This window comes from Lampetra planeri, chromosome 37 (assembly GCF_965212315.1).
Source record: "Lampetra planeri chromosome 37, kcLamPlan1.2.h2, whole genome shotgun sequence".
Taxonomy (NCBI): Eukaryota; Metazoa; Chordata; class Hyperoartia; order Petromyzontiformes; family Petromyzontidae; genus Lampetra; species Lampetra planeri.
Window position 1 is genome coordinate 10,221,417 of NC_136143.1, and position 26,819 is coordinate 10,248,235.

General features: G+C 55.6%; 1 protein-coding gene across 4 annotated transcripts; it reads left to right on the forward strand.

The window, feature by feature from the left end:
* Nucleotides 1-1,811: 1,811 nt before the first annotated feature.
* Nucleotides 1,812-26,229, forward strand: LOC144731082 (uncharacterized). 4 transcript variants are annotated; one of them, XM_078612090.1, is made up of 19 exons: nucleotides 1,812-1,993; nucleotides 5,251-6,101; nucleotides 6,453-6,559; nucleotides 8,933-9,163; nucleotides 10,518-10,667; nucleotides 10,905-10,976; nucleotides 11,635-11,691; nucleotides 12,215-12,365; nucleotides 13,332-13,441; nucleotides 14,349-14,995; nucleotides 15,361-15,570; nucleotides 15,988-16,054; nucleotides 16,569-16,772; nucleotides 17,434-18,539; nucleotides 19,410-19,545; nucleotides 20,185-20,309; nucleotides 20,810-20,936; nucleotides 22,048-22,139; nucleotides 22,990-26,229. In XM_078612090.1, exons 2-19 carry the CDS (start codon nucleotides 5,378-5,380, stop codon nucleotides 23,024-23,026), a joined length of 4,353 nt encoding a protein of 1,450 aa, XP_078468216.1. In that variant the 5' UTR covers nucleotides 1,812-1,993; nucleotides 5,251-5,377; the 3' UTR covers nucleotides 23,027-26,229. The 4 variants fall into 4 exon arrangements, with proteins under 4 accessions (XP_078468216.1, XP_078468218.1, XP_078468217.1 ...); XM_078612092.1 differs by having other exon boundaries at nucleotides 5,445-6,101; XM_078612091.1 differs by having other exon boundaries at nucleotides 5,833-6,101.
* Nucleotides 26,230-26,819: the final 590 nt, after the last annotated feature.

Genomic DNA, 26,819 nt, shown 5'->3' on the forward strand with positions numbered 1-26,819 from the left:
ATTCCGCAAATATGCCCGACTGTGAGGGCGGGCACAAGCCGGCGTGAGTAGGTTAAACGTTGAGTTTTATAAGGGCACCACGGGGTGACCAGCCCCTCCCCACCCAGCCCCACCCTCCCCACCCAGCCCCTCCCCTTCCCACCCTCCCCACCCAGCCCCTCCCCACCCTCCCCTCTCCACCCAGCCCCACCCCTCCCATTTTTGGATGCACGACGTACGGACGGACAGAATAATCCCCTGTGGGCTGGTGTAACCAGGAGGTTCCTACCAGTAAAATTGTCGCTGCACAGATTCCCTGCCTCCCGAACGTTGGAAACCCCCTACAAGCCACGCCCAGCGTGACCGTGGCCCATGATGTCCATGCTGTCACTCAAGTCCCGCCCATCACCACCCGTCCAGCGGCACGCACAGGTTCACAATTCAAATCCAGCGGCTGCCCCGCCTTTAAAGATCCCCTGACGTCATTCGCTAGAGTAGGCCATTGCGTGCAAATTAATCTATTGGGTTAGGGGCCTTCCATAAATGACGTCACGCACCTAGGGGGGGGGGGAGGGTCCGACATTTGTGACGATGTGTGACGAGGGGGGTGAAAATAGTGACGTCAGCAAAATGCGCAATTTTAAATGAATATAGACAACACGTTCTACTTAAATTTCGATTTAAAGCTTTCGTGACTGCAGGGATTCATCTTCTTCATCTTCTTGGTTCTTTCGGTAAAGTCACGTAGAAGGGAAGTAATAAAATAATAAAAATAATTGTATTATGTTTTATTTTTATTATTTTATTACTTCCCTTCTACGTGACTTTACCGAAAGAACCAAGAAGACGTTCTACTTAATTAAATATACTTTTTCATAAATGTTTTCTCCCACAACATCAGAGTGCAGCGCCACATTAAATACGCACTACAATGACTAGTTTAAAGCGATTTGAAGCATGTTTTGTTTTTTTTTGGGGGGGGGGGGGCAGAGCTTTGTGACGTCATATTTGAGGGGGGGTCTGACATTTTGTGACGCCATGTGACGAGGGGGGGGGTAAAAAAAGATCCAAAATCGCGTGACGTCATTTATGGACGGCGCCTAGGTTATCGGTCATTAATACAAATGTTACCAGTCCCCGGGTTGCGGGATACCCGACTTACGTAAATCCGACCTTGCGTAAATGCCCCCATAAATCAAGTAAAAATTAAACACGCGGAAATATTTGCGTTAGTTACGTAAGCGCAAGTAGTGTAGCTCGGTGAGGTTGCGGATGAATACCACGGAACGAGGCGTGATCGAATAAAAATTTAAGGCGGGCCGCCTTACGCCTCAATCGAGCTTTACTAGGATTATCGTTCATTTGGGGGGGAAATTTGTTCCGTTTCCGACATACGGAAAATTCGGGTTACGGATCGTTCTCGGGAACCTAACCCTTCCGTAACCCGGGGACAATTTGAATAACCAGCCCGCTCACGTGATGCAATTTAAAATATAAAATACATGACGTCATCCCACAACAAAGTGACGTTTACAGCCACGCTCCACCCCCCTGTCTCGTGAGCCATAAACACTCAAGACCCACACATTTATCGATTAGTAAAACCGAATCATATTACATTCGATTAACATCGAAAATCGATAGGTTTGCAGTATTTTCCACCACAATAGATGCTATATGCAGACGTCAGATTGACGTGACGTTGCATCACAACACCCGCCACCAAGTGGCGATGACGTCACCACGGCGCGCCGGTGCCAGGCTAGGTGCGCCTTGATGCCACGCGAAGTGTCGAAGTCGTCGCGAGACAGAACGCAGCAGCAGGCGAACGTGGGGGGGGGGGGTCGACTCCCCGAGATGACCGGCAAATCCACGTCAATAAATAATCGATAACGCCATCGAATCAAAACGATTTAATCGAATCGATAAGGGGTGGGGGAAATTGTGTCGTCACGTGGGTTTCGCCTCACAAGGTCACGTGACGGGCCGGCGCCCATTTTAATCGCATCCTGAGGTGAGAAGGCTCTTTTTTAAATTGACAGTAATCGAATCTAAATGTCGTATTTATACGTTAATCTGAACCTACATTTAATGTTTGCTGCAGCTTACAGAACGGCGGCGATGTACGATTTAGATGGCAGGAGCGTGCTACAAGATGGGGCGATGTTAACTACTTCGCCTGGTCTACACGAGGTTGTTTTGTTAATTAATTTCGGGATTAGTGGTGCAGTTTAGCATTATTAATAATAACAGATCAATTCTAGATTAGAAGTTTTCGTGACTGCATGGATTCATCCTCTTTGGTTTTTTGGGTAAAGTCACGTAGGTAAAAAAAAATAACATCAAATACTAACCTAAAAAACTTGTTTAAATGCTTTAATGCCGGTATTAAAGTAAGTTAAATAACCCGATGTGTCCTCACTTTTGGGCCACCCTGCATATGGAATTTGGCTGTGCGGCGACTGCAGATTCCAAATAACCCTTAATGCCTTAATAGAGCGTGAGGGCACCACGAAAACACTCAATTGTTAACGACTAATCGAGTGCCACACTCGGGAGTGACTTTCACTCCCGTTTACATGCAGCCGTGCAGAGCCAGTGGTGGAAATTCGACCTTCCCATGGCAGGGCCAAGTACGGTTTGTTACGTAAGCTGCTGTACATGTCCACGTGGTGGTGGCCAGGCCGTTGCTGAAAAACAGCTTCATAGCTCTGATATAAAGTTTAGTTTCGACTGAAAAACAATTGACAGCGTATAGTGTACAGGTTGGTCTAGATGTCTTGTGACCCCCATTTACTTCTCTAAGACACATTAAAAGAATGTTTCTTTCAAACAAATGAAAATGCAAATGAAAAATTTTAGGGGGTAAATTCATTGGGGGTCACAATACATCTAGACCACCCCACCCTGTCGTAGACTTAAGAGGCGAAAAGGAAAGAGGTTTGGGGCTTTGCGAGAGGGCACGTTGACGATCTCCAGTGGCGGCAGCTCAAGGCGTGCGCTTGTACCAGCGTTGGCAGGACGTGCCACGTTTCACTCGCCATGCCACGTGCGCCTCGTTGCCGCCAGGCCCGGCCAGGCCGTCAGCGAGGCCTGCCGCTTGCCTGGAGAGCCGAGCCACGTGGCGACGCTTGGGATCGGCCTCCACGTGTCCCCCCCCCACGTGTCCCCCCCCCCACGTGTCCCCCCCCCCACGTGTCCCCCCCCCACGTGTCCCCCCCCCCACGTGTCCCCCCCCCCACGTGTCCCCCCCCCCACGTGTCCCCCCCCCCACGTCCCCCCCCCCCACGTGTCCCCCCCCCCCACGTGTCCCCCCCCCCCCACGTGTCCCCCCCCCGCCACGTGTGTCCCCCCCCCCGCCACGTGTGTCCCCCCCCCGCCACGTGTGTCCCCCCCCCGCCACGTGTGTCCCCCCCCCCGCCACGTGTGTCCCCCCCCCGCCACGTGTGTCCCGTCCCCGCCACGTGTGTCCCGTCCCCGCCACGTGTGTCCCGTCCCCCCCCACGTGTCCCCCCCCCCCCCCACGTGTCCCCCCCCCCCCCCACGTGTCCCCCCCCCCCCCACGTGTCCTCCCCCCCCCCTCTCTCTTGATGCCGGCCCCACGTGGTCTGAGCGCGTCGGGCACCTTTCCGTGATCGAGTTTGTTGATGATTGGCGGCAAGCTGCTCTTGGGCGAGTTTGTGTTAATTCAGAGTTTAGAATATTTATATTTGACGAGGAATCCGATGAACTGTGAAGCTCTTTCCCCCCTATAGAAAGCCAGTAAGGGGCACGGCGGGGGTCGTAACGTTACAACAACGACAACCGCCATTCGTCACTAAGTGGCGGCGACGTTACCACGATGATTGTGCCAGGCTAGGTGCACGTTGAGGCCACGTGAAGTGTCGAACGCCCGCTGGTAGGAGGTCACGGGGCAGACCCAGCAGGTGCCACGGGTCGACTGACTGAGATGACCGAGATGACTGGATGATGCACCATCTGTGCCCCCTACTGTGCCAACTTGCTGTGCTTTAGGCGCCCGGTGCTCCGCTCGTTGTTGTGAGCGTCACTCCTGTGCCCCTTCTGTTACAATAGCAAACACAATACACGACTGCAGTGCAAAGTATAGGAAAGGTTAACAACTCACTTTTTAAAAATGTACAAATAAACTAGTTTTATCTTACCAGTTCAAGGCCACCGATGTATTAAACTTATTTTTCAGAGGTGACCTGGCCACAAATGATAGCTCAACAAAGTGGCTTATCATGTGGAAGTATGTACCAGAAAAACAATCTAATGCACCACAATTGAGGCATGCCAGTGACGACTAAGCCTGCCACGCGTTGAGTGAGACATGCCACCCACCACATTCTCTAACAAAATCTGAATATTTAGACTGGGAGGAATCCGATGAGCTATAAAGCTCTTTACCACAGACGTCTAGTATGGGCATGGGGTCAGCGAGTTACAACAACCAAACTATACAACAGCAACACGATAGGAGTGAAAATTAGAAAAAATGGTAAGCAAAGTGACTCAATATAAATACATGTATTCATAGAGGTCAGATTCACCAAGCTTGGGCAAGGCAGCAGAAACATCAACACAACAGTCGCACACCAAGGTAACCAGACCCTTTTGCTGCGTCTACCTACATCTGAACCTCATGGTGGGACCCCGGGGTCCCATAAGCCCCCGGCTCTCGCATAAACTGCGTTGCGACGTCTTTTAATGCCTGTTGAAGGCGATCGATACGGCGATCTATTCCTCTCGACGAGCTCTGCACGATGCGCTAATCAAAGTTTACAAGTTTTGTCGGAAAGACAGCGTCTGAAAGGGACGCTGTTTTTCCGACAGACCTTTTCTTCACCTGAGGGACGGCTGCTTGCGTTGTGGCCGAAACATCGTGAGAATTGTATTTTATAATGTTTTATTTTATTATTTCCCTTCTACGTGACTTTACCGAAAGAACCAAGAAGATGAATCCCTGCAGTCACGAAAGCTTTAAATCGAAATTTAAAAGTTTTGTTTACGGCTACGGCAATTTTGGCAACGACGGGTGCTTGGTGAAGAACGAGAGGATTGATTTCTGGTGGGTCGCGGCGTTGATGTGCGCGGTGCGGGACGGAGTCGCCATAAATAAATTAATTACGATTTTGACTTTCGTTTATTCGGGACCCCGGGGTCCCGCCATAAGGTTCATCTGTCCATTTCTACCGTCGGTCTTCTCCCTCTCCCTGGATCGCTATCTCTCCCTCTCAAGCTCTGTTCTCACTTTTCCTGGTCTCCTAGTCTCGCCATCGCTCTGTGTCTCTGTCTCTCCCTGTCTCACTCTCTCTCTCCATTCACCTGGTTACATCTCCCTGTCTCTCAACTCTCCCGATCCATCTGTCTCCCCCTTCCCCCTCTCTCCATCTACATGCTCCAACTCTTTATTTCCCTGCCTCTTCATCTACCTCGCTGTCTCTCTGTTCAACACTCTATAGCTCCATCGCTCCGTGTCTTCCTCTCTCCATCTGCCTGTATTTTTCTCCGTCCCCCTGTCTCTCCATCTCTCCCTATCGCTATCTCCTCTATCTCTCCCCGTCTTTGTCTCCCTGTTTCCTCTTTTCTTCACCCTATCTCTCCTTATTTCTCCATTTCTTCCTGTATCTCATTTTGTCCCCGTCTCTTCCTGCCCATCTCATCGTCTCTCCCTGTGACCCCCTCTATTCAGCTCCCTATTTCCTCTCTTCATTGCCCTGTATTTCCAACTTTGCCTATCTCTCCCTATCTCTGCATCTCTCCCCGTCTCTCCTTTCCCTATCTCTCCCTGCCCCCCCCTCCTCTTCATCTGTCTGCCCCCCTCCCCCCACTCTCTTTATCTCCCCTCAGTCTCTTCCTGCCCCTCCTGCTCAGGCCCGGCACGATGGCGGAGAAGCGCGAGGAGCTGCTGGTGAGCGTGAAGCGCCTGCTGCGCTCGCTGCTGCTCTCGGAGAAGGACGGCCTCACCCCGGAGAGGCTGCAGCTTGACTACCGCACGTTCACCGGCTCCGCGCTGCCCTACGCCAAGCTGGGACAGTCCTCCACGCTGGGCCTCCTGCAGTCAATGCCCGACGTGGCACGCATGGAGATGCACCCCACGCGGGGGCTGGTGATGCACGGTACGTCCGTGCCAGCCGAGTGCTCTGACCTTTGAGCCACGTGGCCTCCTCTCGATCTGCTTCTCCTTAATGCTGCTTTGTTGAAGGAGCGCAGACTGTAGTGGTTTACTTTTTGGTCCAACAGATGCGGTACTATGTCTCTCCGTGTCTCTCCCCGTCTCTCCATATCCCTGTCTCTACCGTCTCTCCCATCTCTTCGTCTCCCTGTCTCTCCGTGTCTCTCCCCGTCTCTCCATATCCCTGTCTCTACCGTCTCTCCCATCTCTTTGTCTCCCTGTCTCTGTCAACCCTTGTGGATAAGCTCCCTGCGGTGACGATGCTCGCGGGTTGACTTTGCGTTCTCTTTTGCAGCCATCTCTGTTGATGTCACCAATGGGATGTCACGATTGATTTCCAGCCACAAAAGGAGGAAGAGGGGGAGGTCGCGGCCAGCCGAACGTGTGCGCTGCGTCCCTGCGGTGAGCTCGTCGCGTGCGCTTGCCATTGGCACCCCACAATGCAAGGCGTGTCTTGATATCGCTTTAGTGTCATCTCCCACAATGCACTGCGTATAACGATTTTGCTGTGGTACCGGCCCCGACAATACACTGCATGTATTTATGTCACTTTATTCCCGGCTCCCACAGTGCACTTCATGTCTTGAAGTTGCGGCAGTACCAGCTCCCACAATGTACTGCGTTTCATAATGTCACTTTAATACCAGCTCCCACAATGCACTGCGCGTCTTGATATCTCTGCAGTACTGGCTCCCACAATGCAGTGCGTGTCATGATGTCGCTTTAGATCCAGCTCCCACAATGCACTGCGTTTCATAATGTCAGTTTAGTACCAGCTCCCAAAATGCACTGCGTCTCTTGATGTCCCTTTAGTACCGGCTCCCACAATGCACAATGCACTGCGTGTCATGTCACTTTAGTACCGGCTCCTGCAATGCACAATGCACTGCGTGTCATGTCACTTTACTACCGGCTCCTGCAATGCACAATGCACTGCGTGTCATGTCACTTTACTACCAGCTCCTGCAATGCACAATGCACTGCGTGTCATGTCACTTTAGTACCGGCTCCTGCAATGCACAATGCACTGCGTGTCATGTCACTTTAGTACCGGCTCCTGCAATGCACAATGCACTGCGTGTCATGTCACTTTACTACCAGCTCCTGCAATGCACAATGCACTGCGTGTCATGTCACTTTAGTACCGGCTCCTGCAATGCACAATGCACTGCGTGTCATGTCACTTTACTACCAGCTCCTGCAATGCACAATGCACTGCGTGTCATGTCACTTTACTACCGGCTCCTGCAATGCACAATGCACTGCGTATCATGTCACTTTACTACCAGCTCCTGCAATGCACAATGCACTGCGTGTCATGTCACTTTACTACCAGCTCCTGCAATGCACAATGCACTGCGTATCATGTCACTTTACTACCAGCTCCTGCAATGCACAATGCACTGCGTGTCATGTCACTTTAGTACCGGCTCCTGCAATGCACAATGCACTGCGTGTCATGTCACTTTACTACCAGCTCCTGCAATGCACAATGCACTGCGTATCATGTCACTTTACTACCGGCTCCTGCAATGCACGATGCACTGCGTATCATGTCACTTTACTACCGGCTCCTGCAATGCACAATGCACTGCGTGTCATGTCACTTTACTACCAGCTCCTGCAATGCACAATGCACTGCGTATCATGTCACTTTACTACCGGCTCCTGCAATGCACAATGCACTGCGTGTCATGTCACTTTACTACCAGCTCCTGCAATGCACAATGCACTGCGTGTCATGTCACTTTAGTACCGGCTCCTGCAATGCACAATGCACTGCGTGTCATGTCACTTTAGTACCGGCTCCTGCAATGCACAATGCACTGCGTGTCATGTCACTTTAGTACCGGCTCCTGCAATGCACAATGCACTGCGTGTCATGTCACTTTACTACCAGCTCCCACAATGCACAATGCACTGCGTGTCATGTCACTTTACTACCAGCTCCTGCAATGCACAATGCACTGCGTGTCATGTCACTTTAGTACCGGCTCCTGCAATGCACAATGCACTGCGTATCATGTCACTTTACTACCAGCTCCTGCAATGCACAATGCACTGCGTGTCATGTCACTTTAGTACCGGCTCCTGCAATGCACAATGCACTGCGTGTCATGTCACTTTACTACCAGCTCCTGCAATGCACAATGCACTGCGTGTCATGTCACTTTACTACCAGCTCCCACAATGCACAATGCACTGCGTGTCATGTCACTTTACTACCAGCTCCCACAATGCACAATGCACTGCGTGTCATGTCACTTTACTACCGGCTCCCACAATGCACAATGCACTGCGTGTCATGTCACTTTACTACCAGCTCCCACAATGCACGCCTGGCTGCGAAAGGGTGAAAGCGACAGCAAACACAATGAACGGCTCTTCTCTCTCGTGGACACTGGCGTTGGGCGATCTCGTCATTGAACCCAGCTTGTGTTTACACGTGTTGGCACATGCATGTGCACGTGCGGTTAGCGCGACGTGCTATGAACCTGGCCACCCGAGTTCGATTCCTGTTCACGGCCAACACCAGTTACGATTATCTGAACCGGTCCTGGGCCTCCCCTATGTCGACTCGGCCTCAAATGAGTACCCAGTGTGCGATGTGTAAACACCACTGGGGAGACAAAGGTGGCCGGGCGTGGTGCTGGCCACCCCACCCCCTTGTGTGCCGTGGCAGGCTTCATATTCGCTCGCTAACAGCACTTGGCCCAACAGTCTTTAAGACTATACGGGGGATCTTTGTCATTGTGCGTGTGTGCCCGCGCGAAGCCTCTGCCGTCGTGGCTGCGCGTGATGCTGGGCTCCGTGCTGCACGCCCACCCGTCCGGCCTCGCCGTTGCCGATCTGCCCGACGCGTTCATGCGCCGCACGGGAATCTTCCTCAACTGGCGCAGCCTCGGCTACGACTCCCTGGAGGCCATGCTGGCCTACACCGCGGACATCGTCGCCATGGAGACCCTGCCCACGGGGCGGGTCGTGCTGCGCAGCGCGGTCGACGCGGTGCGTCTCGAGGGCCGGGGTCACGACCTCCGTACGGGTGCACTCGCTCGGTCAAAGGTGGAATCCTGCCTCGCCGTCCGTGGTGCCCCGCCACCCGGCTCCCATCTCGTCGCCGCGCTGGGTAGATTTGGGAGTAAAGCGGCCGTCCGCGTGCTGTCGTCATCGTGCGCCCGCCGTGAGGTGGCGACGAGACGTCACCGTTGTATTCCCTCGGGGTGCGTGGCCAGCAAGTCCACGTGCGAGGTGTGCAGAGTCCCTCGGCGGTTAGTTGGTCCGCTCGGGAGCCTCGTCCAATCGGTTTCCGGCCCTGCTCTGCTACTCATTGTATCTGGGTCTGAATGAGCGCTGAGCGTTTCGCCCCCAGGTGACGGTCATTAGTTGCATCTAAAGGAGCATCGGTTGTGTCGAACGTCACGGTAAGACGTGTGGCGGGCGGGGGCCTCGTGACCGTCACCGCCTCGCAGCAGACAGAGCCCAGGCCACCGAAAACAAAAACCGCAGCCAACGCCGTGGGGTTCCCACGTGCAGCGCCTCATCGGTTCGCTCCGCTCACTCGCCGGCGGTCAGCCGCCTCCTCGTCACTCTTCTGTGGCGACTAGGAACTGCCACTGGTAGTTTCGCCGTCGCCGTTGCCGTGAGCTTGGCTCATTCGTTCCTCCACCCATGTTCGGTGGTCGGTGCCCCCCCCTTCACCCCAACTCCTCCCCCCCTCCTCTTCCCCCCCACCCCGACATGGGTGGCCGTGATCACCCGCATGTCCAGTTGGACTGCGGCGCACGGAATGTACTGGAGATGTGGCCTCCCTCGCCTGGAGCGCAAGAGTCTCCATGGGTTCGATCTCCGGACCCTGGCGACGCCTGCCGTTGTATATCTGGAGTCTGTGTGTTCTCTCTCTCCCCGTGGTGGTCGCAGCGTGGATTTTCCTCCGGGTTCCTCCGGTATAAGAATAGGTGTTTCTTCTTTCTGGAAATAAAATAGGAGTTGTTTTAAGATGTTCAAACACCAAGTCTGCATAAACCACACGTACCTGTGGCAAAACTAACCTGCTCTGACAATCATGTACGTATTGTTTTTGAAACTGATTGGCCTACACCAGACACACAGCCTTCATTATGGCCTTGTCTCTGCACCGATGTTAGACCAGAGAACAACGGCAAACGGCGACCAGTACCAGGGCAATGCCAAGTGTCAGGACACCTCTCGCTCACGCGGTGCAGCCGACGACCGCTCGCGGCGTCGTCGTCGTCGGCGCGTTGCCCTTCCTCGGCCGCTGGCGAAGCCGCCGCCACGCACGCGAGTCGGGCGCGCGGCGTCGTCGGCGACGCTCTTGACGCTCGACGTGTGCCCACCGCAGAGCCGGGGCGCTCCCAAGCGGAGAGGGCAGCCCACCCAGCCCACCCAGCCCACCCAGCCCACGCGGCCCACCCAGCCCACGCAGCCCACGCGGTCTACGCAGCCCACGCAGTCCACGCCGTCGCCACAACAACAAGAAGATTCCGGGCAGGTGTGTGCGCTGCGTGTGCGCTGCGTGTGCGCTGCGTGTGCGCTGCGTGTGTGTGCTGCACGTGTGTGTGTGTGTAGCCCACACAGGCTGCTGCTCAGAGTGTTAACGAGCAGCACCTGCGATGGCCGGCACACAAGGGGCCGGTGCGGTAAGCACCACGCACGGCCGCCTTTGTCTTCCAACGCACGCACGAGCGTACTTGCTGCTGCGTGTGTGTGTGCCCGCTCGATCGCCCAGGTGAGAGCGACTCCGGAGAGCAGATCGTCGCTGGGCGCCGTGGAGCCGTGGTTGAGGGTGCGGATTTACAAAGTGAGTGCCCCTCACAGCAAAACGCGACCCCCCCCCCCCCCCCGCCACTATCACCCCCCACGACCACCCACCCACCTCCACCACCCCCCGTCACCACCCCCCCACCACCACCACCACCCTCTCTGCCACCCCCCGCCACCACCCCCCCCCACCACCACACCACCACCGCCCGCCACTCCCCCCCACAATGTGCGGCCATCGGAACATCTTTTAAATTTCCGCGATCTAACCCAAAAACACCTGCATTATGGATGATATTGGTCGCGAAAGCCGACGTGTTAAATGGAACATCTTTGGGTTTCAATTACGATGACAGCGTTCATGATTTTGCTGCAGCCAGCTAAAGCTAGGAACAAATCGCACGGTACGGTGTGAAAACATTTCAACATTGTGCACACTTACGGGTCGAGTACAAAGTTGTCAATAATTGTAAGTAACAACATCGCCCTTGCCTGCGAGGCCAGCGTAGCCCGGTTGGGCTCCGGAGCGGCACATGGACGACAATCGTGTCGAACCCGCGGCACGTACCCGCGCGGTGAAGTATGATCAAACAACAACCCCCGGTGACGTGACACGGCGCGGGGAGGTGTTCCTCCGGCCAGGTGAGACACGCGACCCCCCCCCCCCACCCTTCGTGACGCTGTGCCCGCGTTGACAGGTCGTATCCGAGAGTCGGGACGGAATCCTTGCCTCTCAGCTGCCTTCCAAGTTCAAGGTAATTGTGTTGTGCGAGCGTGCGTAGTTGTGCGTGTGTGTGTGCGTGTGGGGAGCGGTAGTGTAGCGGTTAGCATGCTGTGCTACGAACCCGGCCACCCAAGTTGGATTCCCGCTCACGGGCAATATTAGTGGCGATTATCTGAACCGGTCCTGGGCCTCCCCCTAGGTCTACTCAGCCTCAAACGAGTACCTGGTGCGGTGTGTAAACATCGTCACTGGGGAGACAAAGGCGGCCGGGCGTGTTTGCTGGCCACCCACGCACATCGTGTGCCGTGCCGACCTTAATAGGTGTTCACGAGCAACACTTGCCCCAAAAGTATGTGAAGGCTACACGGTGGATCTTTGTCTCTGTCCTTTATATGTGCGTTGGACATCTGTGAGAAAAAAATCTCCATAGCTCGGATTCCTCCAGCCGATCCTGTCTTGTCGGCACAGGTATCTGTCCGCACCGTCCGATTTAGCACGGTTGGCTACGTACCGTGCGAACGTACACGCTTACGATATCGTGTGCGCGCGTGCAGGCTGCCTATGGCTCCGAGCTGCCCATGGTTCGCCTGGGGTTCACGAGCGTCTGCGCGCTCGTGTCCACGCTGGGAGCGGCGTTCGACCTCGCGCCCGCCCCCAACGGGGACTTCGTCGTCAGGATCGCGCAACATCCCCGCCACCCCAAGAGTGAGTCCCCCGTTCCACGCACCCCCCCCCTCCCCTCCTCGCGGGGTGGCTCCGCTGGTAAACTTCCTCCTGCACGGTGTCCACGCCGCAGCCTGCGCGGCACCTCTTGGGCCCACCGCCGCCCACTCCGATGAGACGAACACACACACACACTTATTTAACTCGTAGGCTTTCGCCTGCCAATATTATTCGTAACAACGTTTTTTTTTTGGGGTCCGATCGCGTCATTTGTGAACCTACCTCCACCCGCACCTCCGATTAGCCCCGCACCTCTGATTTAGCACGGTTGGCTACGTAAGGTGTGAAATAATTTCAACGTACACGATTGTTAAGGTTTGTCTTGTGAAGAAAACGTGCCGATTGGTGGCTACTCGGCACATCTGGTGTGTTGGAGAGCAAACCCCCAACGTCTACCATTTGAGTTAACGGCGCTTGACCGTCCACGGGCCGCAGAACGAGCGCCACCTTGCGGAGAGAGTGACACTCGCTCCCGCCGTAGGAATGTGGAATTTCCATCGCCGGCTCGGGGCTGTAAACGGAAGAGGGGTGAGCACCAACGCCCGCGGTGGCCAATCGTGCCGGAGCTTCACTTCTAAACTATTTTCGCCCCGGACGGTCCGTCGAGATGGAACGTCTCGTTCTTTTTGCAAGGGTGTCGTGAGCGCACGCCAAGCTGAAGGTCAAGTATGGTCATTCGACCCCCATTGCCGCCGCAGCGTGGGGGAAGCATGATGCTGCCTCCGGCCCCATCTTCGGCCAGTTGCCCTTTGATCTACTGAATCTGGTCGAGGGCCTCAAATGTAACAGCGGGTTTGGACGACAGCCCCGGTGAGGTGGTTCGGCGCCTGGTGCACGGCGCGTGCTCGCGAGACCCGCGCTCGCTATGCATGGCGCCGTCACCGGGAGCTGTTCCTCCGTGCGTGTGCGTGCGTGCGTGTGCGTGCGTGTGTGCGTGCGTGCGAGTAGAGGACTCTGTTGCCATTGAGGCAAGTCGACAGGTGCCCCACGTCACCAAGGACATCCACATATCGTCGATCTGTTTTCAAAATCCATCCCAGCTGCCCGCCTGCAAAGAGGTTGGGAAACAAAACTGTTCACAATCGCACGCACAAAATGTGTTTTTAGTCATATATATAAATGTAAGGACCTGTTTAAAAAGCTTTGATATTTTTGATGATGACTTGCGTACGTACAGGCCCATACGTCATCATGACATATGGCCCCACTGAGCTATGTAGCTCTTTCTCAGAAGCGACCTGGCTATCACAAATCATATCTCAACAAAGTGGCGGCTCATCACGTGGAGATTCATAGCAGCAGCCAAACACTCTGAACGCGTGGTGATGTGGATTCTAACCGCGTGGTGATGTTGATTGTAAATTTGGAGGGGAAAACCGGAGGACCCGGAGGCAAAAATCCACACGACCATGGGGAGAGAGAGAGAAACACAAACTCCAAATGTACAGCACCCGTCAGGGTCGGGATTGAACCCCCACGACGACCTCCTGTATACCAGGCGATGTAGTTAACATCTCCTAGCCACCATGGCGCAGTGGGACGCGTTCAAGGTCCCGTGACGTCACTCGCAAGAGTCGGCGCCATCGAGTGGCGCTCCAAGTCACGGCGAGTTTAAAAATTCTCCCCCAAAAGATGGCTCGTTGGGAATCTCACACTCGGCGGCGATCGTCGTCCGAACCCACTGGGAGAACTGTGCGCACGGCCTACCTGAAAAAGGGTCTTGAGACTCCGTGAGGCTTTGCTGGTTAAGGAAGCGTAGATCATGATCATCGATAATCGCGATGAAAGTCGTGCCAGCGGCCCCCCTCCCGCTGCGGTCGAGTGATTTGTCGCGGCTTCGGATCGCGCGTCGCCCCGGCTCGGCACGGAGGCTCTCGCAGCCGACCGTCGTTGCGACGGCGACGATGGCTTGTGGGTGAGGCCTGGTACACGAGCAGCACCCCCCCCCCTCCTCCTCCCTTACAGGAGCGCGCCGACACCGCCGATGGACGAGCCCCTTGTGCTCAACCCTTGCGAGCGAGCAATGGCTGTGTCGCCACGCACGCTGCACCGCCTACTGCTGCAAAGTCTCCCGCTGCAAAGTCTCCCGCTGCACTTTTGACTGCTGCACTGTCGACTGCTGCACTGTCTTCCCCTCCACCGTCTTCTGCTGCCCGGTTGTCCGCTCCACTGTCGACTGCTGCACAGTCTTCTGCTCCACTATCTACTGCTGCACTGTCTTCCCCTCCACCGTCTTCTGCTGCCCGGTTGTCCGCTCCACTGTCGACTGCTGCACAGTCTTCTGCTCCACTATCTACTGCTGCACTGTCTTCCCCTCCACCGTCTTCTGCTGCCCGGTTGTCCGCTCCACTGTCGACTGCTGCACAGTCTTCTGCTCCACTATCTACTGCTGCACTTTCTTCTGCTCCACGGTCTCCGGCTGCACCGTGTCCCGCGTGGCCGGGGGCCTGGGTGGGGCCGGGCCTGCGGTTCCGTCGGCACGCGGTGGTGGCGCGCGAGTACTCGATGCGTCCGCTCTACGTCTCCTACATGGACTCGCCAGGGCAGTTCTTCGTGCAGAGTTACGGCCTGGACACGAGCGAAGCCCTGGAGGACCTGGTGTTGGACATGAAGTGAGTGGGGGTGGGTGATAGGTTGGGGGCGGGGGGGGGTAGGTGGGGGGCTGGAGGGGTAGGTGGGAGGGCGAGAGGGGCACAGCAGTTGTAGCGGTTGTAGTGGGTACTACAATGCGCCCAAAAACGAGGAGTGAGCTTGTGACCATATAGCCAAGCCTTTGTCAGCGCCTTGTGAAGAATGCCAGTTGCAGGTTGTGGGTTCCCGTTCACCGCCAATTCTCACTCCTACCACTCACGCTCACCACTCCTACCACTCAACGCTCACCACTCCTACCACTCACGCTCACCACTCCTACCAGTGACGCTCACCACTCACTCTCCCCGTTCTCCTGCTCGCCCATCGCCCTCCCGCCCCCGCGCAGGCATCTGTACGCGAGCCCCGACGCCGGCGCTCTGTACGCGCTGCCGGCCGCCATGGCGCTGGAGGGGCAGGCGTGCGCCGCCCTCAACGACGACGAGTGGGACCGCGCCGTGCTGCTGGGCCCGCCCGGCGCCGACGGCGCGGTGCCCGTTTACTACGTGGACTACGGCCAGACGGGCGCCGTGCAGCTCCACCACCTCCGCCTGCTGCCGTGGGAGACTCACGCAGAGCGCCCACCACGACCCCCCCCCACTCCACGCCCCCCCCCACTCCACGCCCCCCCCACCACCACCACCCCCCCCCCCAACCACCACGCCCCCCCCACTCCACCCCCCCACTCCAGGCCACCCCCAATTCACGCCACCCCCCCACAAATTCCATGCCTCCCCACAGCACCCCCCCAACCAGTGTGGTTGTAGTGTGGTTGTTGTAGTTTGGTGGTTGTGGCTGTGTGGTTGTAGAGTGGTTGTAGAGTGGTTGTAGAGTGGTTGTAGAGTGGTTGTAGAGTGCTTGTAGAGTGCTTGTAGAGTGCTTGTAGAGTGCTTGTTGTAGTTTGGTGGTTGTGGCTGTGTGGTTGTAGTGTGGTTGTAGAGTGGTTGTAGAGTGGTTGTCGTTGTGCGGTGTGTAGGTGCGCCTTCTTCTCGCTGCCAGCGCAGGCGGTGCCGGCTCGACTCGCCTGCGTCGTGCCAGCAGAGGTGCGTGTGGCCGCGGCGTCGTCGCGCGGGGCGCCGTAGGTCCACACACGCACACACACACGCTTACACACGCACACACATGACCACACGCATACACGCACACATGCACACACACGACCACACACACGCACACACATGACCACACACACACGCTTACGCACACACATGACCACACGCACACGGTTCGCTCGCACGCTCTAACGGCAGCTAGGGCGGCCAAAGCTTGCGCCGGGCTAGGTGCACCTTGCGGCCGTCACGTGTAGAAGGCTCCCCTGCTGGCAGGAGGACAATAGATTAATACGTTCCCTCGTGTCCCCTCGTGTCCCCCGCGTGTCCCCTCATCAACCTTGCATCCGCTGCGCATCCCCTCGTACCTGCCATTAACACGGTCGCCCACGTACGGAGCGAAAGAAGTTCTACGTACGTACACACGTACACACGTACACACGTACACACGTACATATGTACATACGCACGTCCCCCCTCGTGTGCCCCCCCCCCCCCCCCCCCACAGGGCTCCTGGTGCACCACCTCGCGGCGCCTCTTCCTGCGGCTGTGCCGTGACCGCGTGCTCATGGCGATCGTGTGTTCCGCGCGGAACGACGTGCTCTCGCTCTGCCTCTGCGACACGACGCAGAGCGAGGACCTCCACTTCAACGACCTCTTCGTGAGCCTGGGCCTGGCGCTCGCCGTGCACCCCGACCATGACTGCTACCAGGTGAGGGGGGGCGGGGGGGTGGGGGCAGTGGGCGCGTGGGCCGGGCTTCACGTGCGTGGTGTGGCCAGAGAGAAACTCCACCTGGGGTGGTGATGCCTGAACCACGCCACCCCCACCACCTCCAAACCCACCCCACCCTCGGCCGCGTGCCGTGTGCCGTGTGCCGGTCTTCTTCAGAGGAATTCTCGCCGACAGCTCTCGCTCCAACAAGCCCGTCGTTCACTGGGCATCGGTGCAAAGAGCTTCATGGCTCATTGGATTCCTCGTGCGGTATAAATGAATATTCCTGTGATGCAAGGCCGTAGAGGGTGGGGGGAGGAGGAATCTTTGTGTTTGATTGTGGGGAGCGGTGGTGCAGCGGTCGGCACGCTGCGCTACGAGCTCGGTGACCCGAGTTCGATTCCCGCGCTCGCAAGCAACGCCGGTGATGATCATCTGAACCGGTCCCGGGTGTTTCGCCTGTCGTGTTGTTGTTCTGTTTGCTGTTGTAACGTTCTGACCCCGTGACCCTGCTGGACATCTCGTGGTGCTGGCCACCATCCCATCCTGCACCGTTCGGGCCTCAATAGGTGCTCTGGAACACCGCTGTCCCCAGCAGCCTGCGTAGGCCGCACACAATGAATTTCAACGCCGATTCTCTCTCTCGTCTCTCTCCCCGCAGGGCCTGAGCGATGGTCACCCCCACTGGAGATATTTGCAAGAGGCCAGCGATCGCGCGGGCCCGGGGGAAACCGTCCCCTACTGGGTGGGCTCACGACCACCGTTTCCGCCGCCACCAACATCACCACCATTGCCACCGCCGCCTCCGACGCCAACACCACGTGCTCCCATTGCGGGTGCGGCATTGGACCCGGTTCTCTGGAACCGTTGGTACGACGGCCTGATTGGCGCCCCCGTCTCGTTAGACCGACCGGCGGCCCCTCTGCCGCCTGGCGCCGGTACGTCCGGCACACCGGTCCCCGCTGCCCACGACCACGAAGATGAACACACCTTTGTGGACTCTGCGCCGACCCCCGTTGGCGGGCACGGCACCGTGGCCGTGCCGCCGTTCGGCCACTCCGAGATTTCGCCGCCGCCGCCGCCCACCACCGCCATCGCCGCCACCAATCCCCCCCGGTCTCTGGTTTCCCCTTCGGAACAAAACTACCGACTCTCGGCCTCGGCTCCCGGTCTCAAGAATTCCACAGCCGTCTCTGCGCTACGTTTCGCGTCGCCCCACGCAAGCGCGCCCACGTCCACCCCCTGCGGTGGAGGCGGTGGTGGTGGCGGTGATGGCGGTGGGAGCTCCGGCTCGAGTGGGCGGGGAGCGCCTGCAGCGCCAGGATTCACGGAGACTTGCGCCCGGTTGGCAGCGTTCATCGCCTGCAAGGGCCCCGGCCTGTGCAGCAGGCGGTCGTCCGGCCCGCATCCGGTGGCTCGCCCGCCAGGCCGGGACGACCACCAGGCCGTGCTCCGGCCCTGCACGGAGGAGCCTGTCGGCTCGCTCGCGGTTGCTTCATACGATGGCGCCCGCGTGCCACCACCAACAACGGCGCCGTCTGTGTCATCGTTGTCGACGGCGGCTGCGACAGCCCTGCCGCCAGGCTCGTCTGACGAGTCCAAAGCCGCGTGGCTCCCCGTCGCTGCGGAGTCCACAGGTCCACCCGCTGCGCCGCCACCACCGCCGCCTTGCGTGCTTGACGGCTCGCCACTAGCCAGCACCGACGGCGGCGGTGGCCCCGCGGCCCGCGCGGACGCACCGCCCAGCGCGCCGTTCAAGGTCATAAGGTGAGTGTCCCTCCACGCGCGTGTGCGCTGCGCAGCGCGCGGGATCGCGCTCCGTTGCCAGCAGCAGAGGGCGGTGGAGCAGCGGTCGGCACGCCACGCCATCGATGGTGCCGAGATGTTAACTACCTCGCTTGGTGTACAGGAGGTCGTGGTTTCAATCCCAACCCAGATGCCTGCTGCTGCTGTATATTTGGAGTTTGCGACTCTTTCTCTGCCTCTGGTCGCGTGGATTTTTCTCCGGGTCCTCCGGTTTTTCCCTCCACATTTAGAATCAGCATCAACACGCGTTCAGAGTGTTTGGCTATTGCTATAAATATCCACGTGATCAGCCACTTCGTTGAACTGTCATTTTTGTGGCCACTTCTGAAAAAGAGCTGCATAGCTCAGTGGGCCTTACGTGGTAAAATAAAAAATTGTTTAGTTTTATGTTTATTTTTTTAAGTGATTTGTTTACCTTTCCTCTACTGTGCACTCCTATCGTGTGTTTGTATTGTTGTTTTAACGTTCTGACCCGCCCCTAACAGGAGAAGGATTTATCCGCAAATCTGGCCGTCGCCTGATGATGCTGCTTGTTGTTGCTTGTTGTTGTTATTACCGGGGAAACGTCACGGTAAATGTTGTCGTGAGTTTACTCTCCAACACACCCGGTGTGCTGAACTCGGCATTAATTGGCACGTTTTGGTGGCGGGTTTAACGACACATTTATATTTACGCGATCCCAACAAAAACCTCTGGTGGGTACTATTAGTCGCGAAAGCGTGAAAAAGAGCTTCATAGCTCATCGGATTCCTCCAATGTGAATAAATATTCTGATTCTGTACGCACGTGCGTCTGCTGCGTGGCCCCTTGTCCCCGCCCGCTCCTCGCCAGGGTGGAGCTGGGAGGCACGTGCCACGTCCACGTCGTCTTCTGGAAGTCTCAGAGCTTCTGCGTCGAGTCAGAAATCTCCTCCGTGCTCTTCCCGGAGCGCACATTCCCCATCGCACAACTCGGGGACTGCAAATCGGTAAAAGGGCAGTCGCGGCCCACCGGCCGCTTGAGTTGACGGCACCGGCGACGCCGATGCCGCCGCGCCCGTTGCCCTGTATGCGAGCCCACCTTGTACGTACGTGTGTGCACGTTGAACTTCTTTCGCACCGTACGTAGCCAACCGTGGCTAATCGGGGAGGTGTGGGGGAAAAGAGAATCAACTAAACACAGAGAAGCTGTTCTAAAGAAATGAGTTGTCAATGTAGTATCGTGGTGTAGTGTATGTTATAGTGTAGTGTATAAAAGTGGAGTGTATAGTGTCACGTGAAGTCTGCTGAACTTCTTCCGGGCACCGTACGTAGACAACCATGCTGGTGAGAGGTGCGGGGGGAAGGACAACAAGCCAAACACAGAAAATCTATTCTAAAGAAATGAGTTTGTCAATATAGATTATTACATAAAAGTACAATTACAGTGGCTTTTTTAACAGCTTAAGCGGAAGAGGCGTTCCAGACGGCCGCAGAGGCGGCGCATCTTGAAAGCGGCGGCGGCGACGATGATGATGATGATGATGATGCGGTGACCGCCGTCCCCGTGCGAGGTCTGCTCTGCTCCACGGCGCGCTCCGTCTGCGTGCGCCAACGTCGTCCCGTTGTCGTTCACCGCTTGCCCGCAGCCACAGACGGCGGTGCTGGCGCTGCCACGGAGCTCGTGCCCCGGTCTCTTCGAGGAGATGGCGTCGCGCGGCGTGGCCGGGGTGGCGCCCGACACGTCCTCCGTGGAGCTCTACCCCGTCGTAGAGTGAGTAGTGCGCGTGCCCTTGTGTGTGCCCTTGTGCTTGCCCTTGTGTGTGCACGTGCGTGCCAGGCACGGTGGCCGCGGGGGTCGGTTGGAGGAGACCTCGGATCTTGCATTGCGCTGCTTCGTGTAGTTCGTTTAGACGAACATTTAGACTGGGGTCTTGCACTGTTTGTGTGTGTCGGTGTGTAGTGGAGTGGTAGTGCAGCGGTTAGCGCGCCGCGCTACTAATTCGGCGACCCGAGTTTGATTCCCGCTCACGGCCAACACCGGTGACGATTATCTGAACCCGTCCTGGGCCTCTCCTAGGTCTACTCAGCCTGAAATGAGTACCTGGTGCGGTGTGTAAACATCGCCACTGGGGAGACAAAGGCGGTCGGGCGTGGTGCTGGCCACCCACCCCCTCGTCTGCCGTGCCTGCCTTCATAGGTGCTTCATAGCACTTGCCCAACAGTCTGTCAAGGCTGTACGGGGGATCTTTGTCTTTGTGTGTGCGCGTGCAGCGTATGCTCGCTCCTCTGGCGGCTGGGACCGCGCCAGTGGCTGTCCTACTGCCACCTGCTGCAGGCGGCCGTCACCGCCGAGCTGTACCTGGAGGCGGCGGCGGCGCTGGCGGCGCACCCCGCCGCGGTAAGCGAGCGGCGCTACGCCGCCCCAGGTTGTCACCGAAAGACATCGCCACTCCCCCCCCCCTCTTCTCGTTCTCCGGAGTCCGCACCTCCCGTTAGCACGGCTGGCTACGTACGGTGCGAAAGAAGTTCCACACACACGCACGCGAGTGTCCCAAACGAGCGTTGAGAGGCGCGGTTACTCGTCTTTCGTTTTACGCTACCCCCCCCCCCCGCACTACCCCCCAAAAGGTCCGATTTTGTTAATTCTTCAAAATTGTATGTTTTATTTTTTAAAATTGTGTGTTCTTAAGCATTTGTAATTGTTGTAAGGGTGACGAGTCGAAGGGCAGAGTGATGCTACCGTGTCCTTGCCCAATCCTGGCGCAGTCACACTCAGAAACTCAACAAACAATTAATTATACTGTTTGGTTTTTTCGGTAAAGTCACGTAGATTAAAAAAGAAAACAAATAAATTAAATCACGGCGTTTCGGAGGCAACACAAGCTTCCGTCTTCTGAAGATGTCTTCTCATCGGTAAAAAAAATTCGAGCTGTAGGTCACGCATCTCCACTGGAACCATGTTGTAGTGACCTCCTATAGCGCTGTTTGCTATAGCGCTGTTGGTAACGCATCTCCATTGAAACCGTGTTGTAGTCACCTCCTAGAGCGCTGTTTGGTACAGCGCTCCGTTTACCCAGAATGCACCCTGAGCGCTTTATGCTGTGTGTGCCTGTACTTCGTTATTTATCTTCTCCGATGCAACATTTTCCCAGATCCTTGTCAGCGTTCAATTTTTTTGTATAAGTCGCCCACGCAACGGACAGCAGATGAAAGTTTTTCCCTGCGTCGCTCGCGGTGTTAAAAGAGTCGCTGGGCTTAACGGGCAAACGGTTTCTCCGAGGCCCCTGTGGTCCAAGGTGTGCTGGCGGTTCGGGACGCCGATCGGTATTTGCGAACCGAGGACTCTTTCGCAACGTGAACCCTGCCAAGAGCAGACGAACTCGCGCGCACAGCCAACCAGCCCTCGTATCGAAAACTTTGATGATGGTGACGTCACGCTGACAAAATATTGGCACGATGTTGGAGCGACGTTGGCCTGATTGTGGTGATCTCGCGTCCTCCGTCCGCAGGATCTGGATTCCACGGACGATTCCAACGACTCGGATGTTGAAGCGGAGATGGCATTGATGGAACAGCACACCAAGTACCTGCAGCTGAAATGGTGAGGGGTTTGAAACTTGATTTGGTTTCACTCGGATGACAACTCCAGTGGACGGCCGTTCGAGTCTCGTTGGCAAAGGGTGAGCGGGAGGTGGGGGGGTCGCCAGACAAGAGGGAGGAGCGATAACAACGAGCACGACAGTGAAGCGAACGGCAACCGGGGCAAAAGCAACTGCAGTGCACGAAGAGAAGTTGAAAACGGTGCACAAATATAAATCACCGTTAGTTTAAGTGAATGTCCTCGCTTCTGCCGGTCTACTTGGCAAGAGCTCTTTGTTTTCAATTCTGTACCTTAACGGGTCTACTTGAGCCCACTAGTTGGGAGCTTCAGGAAGAAGGGAGAAGAAAGAAGCTCCCAGCACGTGGAGCGGAACGTCCGACATCGTGCTCAACAGTGCCCGGCAACAAACAATAAAGCACGTTTGAGACCTGTAACGCTGTGTGTCTGATTGTGTGTCTGATTGTGTGTCTGATTGTGTGTCTGATTGTGTGTCTGATTGTGTGTCTGATTGTGTGTCTGTGTCCGTGTTGTTCTTTGTGTGGGCAGAGCTGGCGAAGCGGTTAGCGCGCTGCACTATGAACCCGGCGACCCGAGTTCGATTCCCGTTCACGGCCAACACCAATGATGTATTATCTGAACCGTTCCTGGGCCTCCCTTAGGTCAACTCGGTCTCAGATGATTACCTGGTGCGGTGTGTAAACATCGCCACTGGGGAGCCAAAGGCAGCTGGGTGTGGTGCTGGCCACCCACCCCTCGTGTGCCGTGACGTGCCGGCCTACTCGCTAACAGCACTTGCTCCAAAAAGTCTGTCGACGCTATATGGAGGATCTCTGTCTTGTGATGTGCGCAGGAGCTTGGAAGACACGGGGAGACTTTCGCCGGTCTGATTCGAATGCTCTTGACCAGATCATCTACTCGTGTGCCCGTGACGTTTGCCCGGGCAGTCCTGCCAAAACAACAACAACGACGACAACAACAACGTGCCGTGCCGATACCGTTTGGGCAGCAGGGTCGTGGCGGTGGCGGTGCGGTGACACTTGCGACTCGCAGCGCATGGATTGCCGAACTGGTGGCCGTAGCGTCGGCTGGCTGCCGAGTGTCCGTCCACTCCAGGGAGTCGACGCGCCGAGATTAAAGCGTCAAAGCGCCCAGTTGGATGTCGGCCGTTCTTGTGGGGTTTTTTTTGCGAGTTTTTCTCGTCGCGCTTGTTTTAATTGCCGCACCTTTGCGCCCCTACGTCTCGGCCCCAGCTGCGGGGGCTCGCAAGGAGCCGTTGATTTTTTTTCCCACCGCCTCTTTTTCTTTTGCCTCGGCGTGGCGGAACCAAACCCAGTCTGGCTCGCCGGGAGGGTGGGGGGTGGGGAGTCAGGCAGGGCCAAGGACTCGTTGATTGTGTGCGAATGTTTTAAGCGGCACGACTCTCGGCTCTTGCAGTAATGTTGCCGCGTCTTGCCTGCCGGGCTGGGCCGGGCTGGGCCGGGCTGGGCCGGGCTGGCCTCGGCACGGCCCCAGCGCGGCTCGACTTGTGCAGTGGGAAAAGAGATGAAACGTTGTCCTCCGTGCTCGCAGCAGGTGGTGCGGCCTGCACTCATCTACGGTGTCCGCCCTGCAGCCACCCATGGCTGGAGCCAGTATTGCCGTTTAGAGGATCACTTGACTTACCATGATCTGTCGAGGGATAATTAGGGTAGTAATGGTGAGCTGAGTTGACCCCGACTGAGATTTACAACTTGAGTCCTTCCAGCTGGGGGCGGAGCACTCTGACGTGAGGGCGCTTGACTCAAAAGTAAAAAATCGATTTCCCGCCTCAACATTCAGTGCTCCGACGCGGTGGTGAGAAATCCACGTTCCTATGGCGGATGCCAAGTCTCCCCCCCCCCCCCCTCCCAGAGGGCAACTGGCAGAGAGTTGTGATGGGTTGAGTCAACCTCCGACCGGGAATTGAACTCGCCACCTCCGATGGCGAGCCGCCCGCTCTCCTGCCGCTTGCGTTGACGTGAACGAGACGCTTCGTCCGGAGGAACGGCACTCGAGAGAGTGAGATGGTTCCTCCTCGAGAAATGCGTCTGAGCTTGGTGCTATCGGCGGTGTTGGTACCACGTGGTGGGCACTGCTGGGGAGAAGGAAGAGCCATTGTTCTGTACCAGACTGGCACGCCGATGCTCACTGATTTAGCTCACCAGCACGGTGAAGTAACCCCCCCCCGCCCGTGACCCATAGTTGTGGCTACCCTGCCAGGTGGCACGGCGGGAGATTGAGTGGCCTCCAATCGTGGCTCGCTATCAATGGGGATTAACTCGGAGCCCATCCTGCCTCCGGAGTCAGTAAGAATGAGTACGGCTTGTGGGGTTGTCTAATTTTGTTTTACTAGCTCGATTCTCGATTCGATTCCCGATTCGATTCTAGATTTGAATCTAGATTCGAATCTAGATTTGAAGCTTTCGTGACTGCAGGAATCCATACTCTTTGGTTCTTTCGGTAAAGTCACGTAGGTATAAAATAAAATAAATCACGACGTTTCGATCGCAACACAAGCAGTCATCATCAGGTGGGAAAACCACAGCGAGAATTGTTTTATTTTACGGAGTAAGGCCCCACTGAGCTATGGAGCTCTTTTTCAGCAGCAACGTGGCCACAAATGATAGCTCAACGAAGTGGCTTATGTCGAAATGTATATCAGCCAGATACCGTGAACGCGTGTTTCTAAATGTGGAGGGGAAAACCGGAGGACCCGGAGTAAAATCCACACGACCACGAGGAGAGACACGCAAACTACAAATATATAGCAGGTTTCGGGGTCGGGATCGAACCCACGACCTCCTGCACACCAGGTGAGGTAGTTAACATCTAGCCACCGTGATGATGAGAGAGAGACACGCAGACTCCAAATATGCAGCAGCAGCAGGCGTCGGGGTCGGGATCGAACCCACGACCTCCTGCACACCACAACCGAAGTCGTGCAACTGAAAGACTTTGTATGTTGAACTTCTTTCGCAGCGTACATTACCAACCATGCTTGACCCTGCCATGGGACAATAATATGGGATTATTGTTGATGGGTGTACATTGTAGTCTCGTGTTAGGAGTACCATACTTACAATGATTAGGCATGTAGGCTGTACAATAATATGGGATTATTACGGATAGGCGTACATTGTGATCTAGTGGTATAATAGTGCTGTGAGCTGATTATCCATTCTCTAAGCCAGTCCTCGCAGCGTGAAATGAATCCCTGGGGTATACTGGATGTGGCGTGCCGGGTGTTTGGTTTCGAGGGGGTTTGCTGTCAGTTTGTCTCTTGTCTGAGCTCGAACGTCGAGACAACGTCTGTCAACGTCTGTCGCGCTGAAATGTAAACATCTGCCGGTCAGTGATTGGTGAGTGTTACACTCGGCTCTGCAGGGATATTAGGTCACCCAGTGAAACCAAAACATCCGAGGGGAAATGTTTGTCTCGATTTGTATTTTAAATCCGTACATGGGATATAAAAAAAAACCCCACGCAATCGTCAGCAACACCGTGGTATTTAAAATATACTTTTGAAGTGGCGACGTTTCGGGCAATGGCCCTTAACGCAAGGAAGGGATTCGTCGCGGGGCTCGTGTCCGATGCCGTTGCTTGTTCTTGTTTTTCTGCGTTCGGTTTAAAGTTTCGTATTTTTAAATCCTTTATATTAAGTTCGCTTGCTTGCTTAGGACCGTGCAAATCTTTCGGTCGTTTTTTAACCCACTTCCCGTGATCCAATCGAGCTGACATTTTGCACACAGACTCGTTGTGCGTGACAATGCATTTTCGTGAAAAAAAATTTCCTAAATTTTACACTGTTTAGGGAATTTTTTTTAAATAGTTAATTACCAATTGTTTAATGCTGCCAGACAATCATCTGACCCATAGGTGGCAGCCATCTCAAGCCAGAGGACGAGAGGACTCTAGCCGCCCCGATGCCACGCATATAAAGGATTTATAGTGAAAAACTTTGTTTTTACGGGTTTACTTGTTTGCAATTGAGAGCCGTGTACAATTTTTCAAAATTTGTTTGTTGGCCCCGTTCCGTATCATAAAGGAAAATAAACCGATTTATTTCAACCAAGTTTTGCCTCCACACGTTTTTTCTTGTTGTAACACCGAGTTAAACAATATGACGAAAAGTTATTTTTATTTATAGTTTGGCAAAGGCGCCCCGCTGGTGGTGTAACGGTGAGCGGCAGCTGAAATCGACGATGCAAGCTTCTTTAATTCCCCCGCCACTGTCGCTATTTTCACCCAACAGCAACAGCAGCAGCATTAAATTGGTTACACGAAAACTAAACTTTTTTTATTTACTTCGCTGGGCTGTTATCTTAAGTGATATTTCCCCCTCAGTTTGCAATGTGAATCCGTGTGAGCTGACGGGAAATGCCACTTAGGGGCCGTCCATAAATGACGTCACGCACCGAGGGGGAGTCAGACATTTGTGACGATGTGTAATGGGGGGGGGGGGGGTTGAGAAATGTGACGTCACATCAAAATGCGCAACTTTAAATAAATAAGGACAAAATGTTCTAATTAATTAAATATACTTTTAAATAAATGTTTTCTCTTTTTTTTTATCCTACATCAGAGTGCAGCGCCACATTAAATACGCACTACAATGACAATAGTTTAAAGCGATTTGAAGCATGTTTTATTTGGGGTGGGGGG

Excerpts from the sequence above, each read along its gene's own strand:
- LOC144731082 (XM_078612090.1), top strand. The coding sequence starts at position 5,378 with ATGCTCCAACTCTTTATTTCCCTGCCTCTTCATCTACCTCGCTGTCTC. Across the intron at positions 15,571-15,987 it reads CACCACCTCCGCCTGCTGCC|GTGCGCCTTCTTCTCGCTGC; the intron begins GTGGGAGACTCA and ends TGCGGTGTGTAG. Across the intron at positions 19,546-20,184 it reads AACTCGGGGACTGCAAATCG|CCACAGACGGCGGTGCTGGC; the intron begins GTAAAAGGGCAG and ends GCTTGCCCGCAG.